Source organism: Engraulis encrasicolus, chromosome 20, assembly GCF_034702125.1.
Source record: "Engraulis encrasicolus isolate BLACKSEA-1 chromosome 20, IST_EnEncr_1.0, whole genome shotgun sequence".
Lineage (NCBI taxonomy): Eukaryota > Metazoa > Chordata > Actinopteri > Clupeiformes > Engraulidae > Engraulis > Engraulis encrasicolus.
In genome coordinates this window covers 40926131-40933630 of record NC_085876.1, presented here as the reverse complement: position 1 = coordinate 40933630, position 7500 = coordinate 40926131, and the positions used below count along the sequence as shown (strand labels likewise).

At 41.2% G+C, this 7500-nt stretch overlaps 1 protein-coding gene across 2 annotated transcripts in view; it reads left to right on the top strand.

Annotated features, from left to right (window-relative positions):
- vps50 (VPS50 EARP/GARPII complex subunit) overlaps positions 1-7500 on the top strand; it is a 329813-nt gene that overhangs the window by 278196 nt on the left and 44117 nt on the right. For both annotated transcript variants that reach the window (XM_063185955.1, XM_063185954.1), the window contains one exon: positions 1365-1523. In XM_063185955.1, coding sequence (XP_063042025.1) covers positions 1365-1523 — 159 coding nt within the window. The remainder of the gene's footprint in view (positions 1-1364; positions 1524-7500) is intronic.

Here is a 7500-nt window from a genome sequence, read left to right as displayed (position 1 = left end):
GTAATGCATGACATATTGTATATGACATGGTAGAATGTTTTTCTTTTACAGAGGGCTCTGTGGCTAGAATTACAGCATATAGCCTAAAGAAACACCATGCAAAGTTTGGTGCTTTTGTCACTTCCGTAACGGTATCTGTATTATATCTGTATTGTGGCCATCTTGAAAAATGGCCGCCATCTTGTTTTTCCACCTGGATAGCGACCTTTTCTGGGAAAGTAGCTCCTGAAGCACCTGTGAACCAAATTTGGTGCTTGTATCACCAAGTGAAAGATTCTTATGGAATATTGACTTAACATCCTTCACTACATGGGGTTTTTCGTTCATAAACACTGAGTTGTGAGGAGGGGCAAGACACTGGCAGCCAACCACGTGAGCTAATTTTTTGACCGACAGCGGTTTCCAACAATCAGAGGTTGAGTTGTGTGCAGCCAGGGGAAAACAAAAATGTAGAATCCATATATATGCACCCATGTTTTGTCTTTCCTATATTCATGTGTTAACCCATTGATGCCTGATGTTGCGTTGCGCAACATTGGCCCTGGCGCCTGGACCTGCATTACGCAACATTCAGGCTCATGAGATTTGAGACAACTTTATTAAAAATCTCTCTTTGTTTGAGATGAATGAACACATTCTAATGAAAGATGAGGGTCTTAACGTTTAAATGCAACTTAGTGCATATTTTTAATGTGCTTCAGAAGCTGAGAAATGTAGTTTTTATATAGGCTGAGGGCGGCTTTTCTTAAAAAGGGCTCAGGCATTCAGCACCCATTCTTGCAGGTGCCTTAGGCGTCAATGTGTTAATGCAACGGTGTGGTCCTCCTCCACCCACCCACCAAGGGATTTCTTGTTTTGTGTGTATTGTTTTGTTTTATTTTGTGGTTATACCTGTGTTTTCCTTTTCTTTGGGTTTCCCTGTGGTTAAGCAGCTTCGTGCAGCTTTTTAAGGGCTTTCTCCCTTTCAATATCAATGTCAATCAATCAATCTCTGTACTGTATGTCTCTTTCACCTGCTAAGATATTGAATAAAAACGTATCCTCTCTCATCTCTCCCACCCCCATCCATCCCTCCCCCATATACAGTAATATAACCAGACGGTGTCCACGGCCATTGAGCTTGATTATTTTATGTGTAAATATGTGTGTTATGTCTTGTGGGCAATGTATTTATTTATGTATGTGCGTATGCTACTTGACACCTTAATTTCCCCCTAGGATCAATAAACGATACTCTACTCTACTCTCTACTCTATAACCAGACGGTGTCCACGGCCAGCGAGCTGCTAAATACTAATGTAATGTAATGTAATGTAATGTAATGTCATTCCCTCCATCCCTCCCCCATCCCATAATATCACCAGACGGTGTCGACGGCCAGCGAGCTGCGGAAGCCCATCTACTGGATCGTGGCGGCCAGAGCCATCGACTACGAGCAGATGCTGCTCATGATGGCCGGCGTCAAGTGGGACATCAAGGAGATCATGTCACAGCACAACGTCTACGTGGACGTCCTACTCAAGGTCAGACTCACTGTATGTGTGCACGTGTGCGTGTGTGTGTGTGTGCGCGTGTGTGTGTGTGTGTGTGCGGGCGTCAAGTGGGACATTAAGGAGATCATGTCACAGCAACGTGTACGTGGACGTCCTTCTCAAGGTCAGACTGTGTGTGTGTGTGTGTGTGTGTGTGTGTGTTTGTGTTTTTGTTTGTGCGTGTGCACGTGTGTCAAGTAGGACATCAAGGAGCTATTGTCGCAATGTATACGTCAGTGTCCTTTTCGAGGTGAGAGGCGTGCGTGCATGTGTATTTCGGACGAGGGATGTTCATCGCTGGGTGTGTGGTACTTTATGCTGCCAGTGTGGTACTCTATGCCAGTGTTTCTCAACCTTTTTTTAGGCGAGGCACCCTTTCAATTCATGAAAAATTTCAAGGCACCCCAAACCAACAAGTCGTAAAATGGCATCGCATCCGATACCACACAAGCTTAGAAAAGTAACACATTTGGAGACGTCACACGACCTACGTTCGAAGTTGCAGCTGATTTTTACGACCTTTATTTACTTTATTTTATAATTGTGCGTAAATGGCAGATAAAAGATTCCACTGACTAACATTACCTTATACATTTAGACAAATATGTATTATAATACATAATTTATTTATCAGCCACGTTTCCGCGGCACCGCTGAGGGTGGCCTGCGGCACCCCATGGTACCACGGCACCCCTGTTGAGAAACACTGCTCTATTCTGCCATTGTAGAGCAATGCAGTGTGCCGCATTCCAAGCACTAAGCTATGTTAATGCCCATCCTGTCCACACACACACACACACACACACACACACACACACACACACACACACACACACACACACACACACACACACACACACACACACACACACACACACACACACACACACACACACACACACACACACACACACACACACACACACACACATTAATACCCATCCTGTCCAGATGTTCGTCCAGGATTAAGTGGCTAACCACATTAGCCGTTGCTAATGTCCTCTTATGTGGTGATGAGATAACCATATCAAGACCAGATGGACTGTGTGTTAAAAACAGGCTAGGTAGAGTAGAGAAACTTTACTGATCCCCAGGGTCAACTTCAGGTGTCAAGTAGCTACATAAATACAAACACAGACACAGACACAGACACAGACACAGACACAGACACAGACACAGACACAGACACAGACACACAGACACAGACACACAGACACACACACAGACACACACACAGACACACACACAGACACACACACAGACACACACACAGACACACACACACACAGAGACACACACACACACACACACACACGCCAAGAGGTTTCCCGATCTGGGCCGGCTCTGACATCTCAGGCAGTCCAATCCCCAATAATGATGTCCTTCTTAGTGTCCTTCTGTATACTGTTAAACAGTTGAATGGCCCATGTAATGGGACAAAGGACCTCCTCAGCCTGTCTGTCTTGCAGGTGAGAGCACGGAGTCTGTGGCTGAACAGACTCAGCTGGTTACTGAAGGTGGTGTGAAGGGGGTTATGATTTAGCTTTCACATCAACCATATGCCAACATGAAATTGTGTGTTGAAGAAAATTCAGAAGGCACCGCACACTGCTTACTGTTGTTTTTGTTACTTTATTTTTTTTCGGAGCGAACTAAAAATAGTAATAAAGTAAAAAAAAAAAAAACAGCAAGTAGTATGCGGTGTCTCCAAAATGTTCTTTATTGTTCACCTTCTCCTGCCTCACACCTGCACCTGCGTTACTGAAGGCCTGTGCGCAAGAACTTTTTTGAACTATGAAATTGTATGTGTTCATACATGACAGTGTGTGCACTTGCATGCGTGTGCTTTCTTCTAAAGGAATGTGTGTTTTCTGCAGTCTCACTACAGTCCCTGTGGTGGCATATTCCCATTACATTGTTTACCATCTCTGTGAGAGAGAGGTCTGGAGGAACATTGTTTTTGTTGGCTGAGATGGCTTCCACGGCTTCATTACCAAGTTATTTGCAGTGCGACCCTGCCCTTGTTTCCGTCCAGGCTGTTACTATATTGTAATGCTGACAAGTTGTTCCCCCATCACACACCAAGGCAAGTACACGTAAAAGATCCATAGGGAATTTCCCCCAGTACATAAACCTCTCAGAGATGTGATAGGTAGGGCTGGGCGATATGGGAAAAAAAACATATCACGATATGGATTACTTTATATCACGATAACGATATATATCACGATATAGCACAATTGCATACGTTTTCAGTTATTCTCTTTATTTGCTCTTTATTTTTTCATGTCGCAAAACAACTTTTCTTTAAAATGGATCTTTTTATTCTTATTTTTACAGTTACATTAACTTATAGTGTGTATTGTGACAATATGAAATGTAATTAACACATTCACTACCAAGTCACGTAAAAATACGTTTAGCCTCCCAAACGTTGGCTCCCAAACCGTAAAATTACGTTTTCACATTTTTTTATTGGATTCTGAATCTACACATTCTAATGCACATTCTGTGTGATTTTCGTAATAATCTGATGAACAGAAATGACATAGATCATGAAAACACCTACAAAGTCAAAACTCCTACAAAGTCAAAACTCCTAAAAAGTCAGGATCTGGATATTTCATCATCTGTGCATTTTATTACACACAGTATTTGAGTTTTATTAAAGCCAGTCAAACCACTTCCTGATCACGTCACGTCATGTCTCGAGATACTTCCTGGGCTGAAGAATCAAAACACACTTGCCTTGCTAGCTAGCCTATTCCTAAACATATGGAAGGATTAGGAGTTTTGCTGCCATCAGGATAGGTGTAAAATGGAAGGTTGTAATGAAATACAGCATGCAACACAGCAGGAAGTAACCTACTTTTGGGTGAGTACTTTGGCACGTCTACTTTTATCTACAGAACGAAAACTGCCAGTCAAGTGACATTAGCCAGCTAGCATTTCAGATGCTCTGAACTGCCTGACCAGGTGATTTTTGCACCAAAATAGTTTACTTGGAAGCTACTGGAGTTGTTCTTTGGCCGCGGAAATGCATTTAGACCCGCAATTTAAACTCGGAGAGTCAGAGCGCACCCGTGACAAAAAAGGCTTTATCTCAGTTCGAATGTTCAAAATCGCTATTTTTACCTAAACCAGTGCGCGCTTAAAGTGAAATAACTTCGGACTGGAACAAGCTAGAAACAAACCGTAAAAATATACAGACAGCTGAGTCCTTGGGCTTTCGAACAAGCCCTGACATGTGTCTGTGGGTTAAAGACAAAATATTCGGTGGGTGTTCAAAAAATGCCATAAAATGATGAAATTGGTTGGGAGTCTATGGCTGAATTCCAAAAAACGGCTGGTATTGAATGTGTTAAATGATATTCAATTGTATAAAATTGATAAAATTACTATCACAATATAAACGATATAGGAGAAAGGTCACGATATACACTTTTATGTCACAATGACAATCTAGTGGTAGGTACGTACAGACCTGTAATACGCTGGGTTGAAAAGGCGGACGATGTAGACGGGAGATGGATGGTAAGGGCAGAGGGGGGTGTTCGGGGGTGGGGGGAGAGCGAGCTGTGTGCTATGCTGACTAGGGCTGCACAATTAATTGAAAATAATAGAAAATCGTGATTAATCGTGATATCGAAATCCTGATTTCAATCGGGATTTAATCATGGCAATAGTCACCTACCTTCGAGATCGTCCTTGAAGCCAGAACATATTGACAGGCTGGCATTTCCGGCTAGAAATCTGTTCACCTACGTGCCTTCTTCAAATCCATCTTAAATCTAATATCATCAGATGTACTTCAGATCATCAACACCTCACTACAAACAGGCATATTCCCAGGCTGTCTGAAAGAAGCAGTTGTGAAACCCTTACTGAAAAAGAACAACCTGGATGCACTGGTACTAAACAACTATAGGCCCATATCCAATCTACCATTCATGGGTAAAATAATAGAGAAAATTGTTTTTAACCAATTAACTGCTTTTCTAATGTCTAATAGCTATTTTGATAAGTTTCAATCAGGTTTCCGTGCCTACCACAGCACTGAAACAGCTCTTATTAAAGTTATGAATGACATAAGATTGAATTCTGATGCTGGCAAATTATCCGTCTTGGTTCTACTCGATTTAAGTGCCGCCTTCGATACAGTTAATCATTCTATACTACTACATAGACTGGAACACTGGGTTGGCTTTACAGGCATAGTGATCAACTGGTTAAAATCGTACCTACAACAAAGAAGTTTTTTTGTCGCCATTGGAAGACATACCTCATCAACAATGTCTCTGAATTGTGGGGTCCCCCAGGGCTCCATTCTGGGACCACTACTGTTCAATCTGTATATGTTGCCACTGGGACACATTATCGAGAATAACTCCATAAATTACCATAGCTATGCGGATGATACCCAGCTTTACTTATCTATGTCACCAAATGACTATACCCCCCTTGAATCACTCTATCATTGCATGGACCAAATTAACAAATGGATGTCTCACAATTTCCTCCAGCTGAACACAGATAAAACTGAAGTAATTATATTTGGGAAAAGAGAGGAGAGACAAAAGATTGCTACTATCCTTGAAACGAAGGGACTGAAAGCAAGGGAAAAAGTTAAAAATCTTGGGGTCCTCATTGACAGTGACCTAAACTTCAACAGTCACATGAAAGCTATTACTAAGTCTGCATTTTATCACATAAAAAACGTCTCTAAATTTAGGGGCCTGATGTCTAAACATGATCTGGAGAAGCTAATACATGCCTTTATTTCTAGTAAAGTTGATTACTGTAACAGTCTTTTTACTGGCCTCCCCAATAAGACCATTAAACAGCTTCAACTTGTACAAAACGCAGCTGCAAGGGTTCTTACAAAGACAAGGAAGTTCGATCACATTACTCCAATTTTAAGATCGCTGCATTGGCTCCCAGTAAGCTACAGAATTGATTTTAAGGCTATGCTACTTGTGTTTAAATCACTAAATGGAATGGGACCCACATATCTACTGGATATGTTTCAGCTGTATGCACCAACTAGGTCACTAAGGTCAACGGAGAAGAATTTGCTGGTGATTCCAAAAGTCAAAACAAAGTGTGGAGAGGCAGCCTTTAGCTTCTATGCTTCAAAGCTTTGGAACCAGCTTCCAGATGACATAAAAAATGCACCCACTATTGATAGCTTTAAATCTAGACTCAAGACAAAGCTGTTCTCAGATGCTTTCCCCTAGCTTAAATTACTTATTCTTATTATTTTTATTTTTATTTAATTTGTTTTATTTTATTTTATTTTATTATTATTTTTAACTTATGTTTTATCTTAATGTTTTTAAATGCTTTTTGACTCTAATTCATTTCCTTCTTTCTTCCCTGTTTCCTTTCATTTACATTTGTTAACTTTGTGAAGCACATTGAGTTGCACCTGTGTATGAAATGCGCTATATAAATAAACTTGCCTTGCCTTGCCTTACGTTCTATGCTATTGCCTTTTACATAATTACTACAGTTAATTTTATTTTGCTCATCCCGTATACAATTCATTCTTGGTTATATTTAATTTTGTTATTTTGAAAAAAATCAGCAAAAAAACAATAATCGTGATTAATAATCGTGATTATGATTTTGACCCAAATAATCGTGATAATGATTTTATCCATAATCGTGCAGCCCTACTGCTGAATATCTAACCTCCCCAATATGGCTACGGCCCACTGCACACAGCCCATTACTACAGTACATGCTGACTCAGCAAGCCCCCTCCAGACTCCAGACGTGTGGCGCTTTCTCTCTTTTTCTCTATCTTTCTTTCTCTCTTTCCTTCTCACTCTCTCTATCTTTCTTTCACTCTCCCCCTAACTCTCTCTCTCTCTCCATATCTTTCTTTCCCTCTCTCCCCCTCACTCACTCTGTCTCACTCTGTCTCACTCTGTCTCTCTCTGTCTCTCTCTCTCTCTCTCTCTCT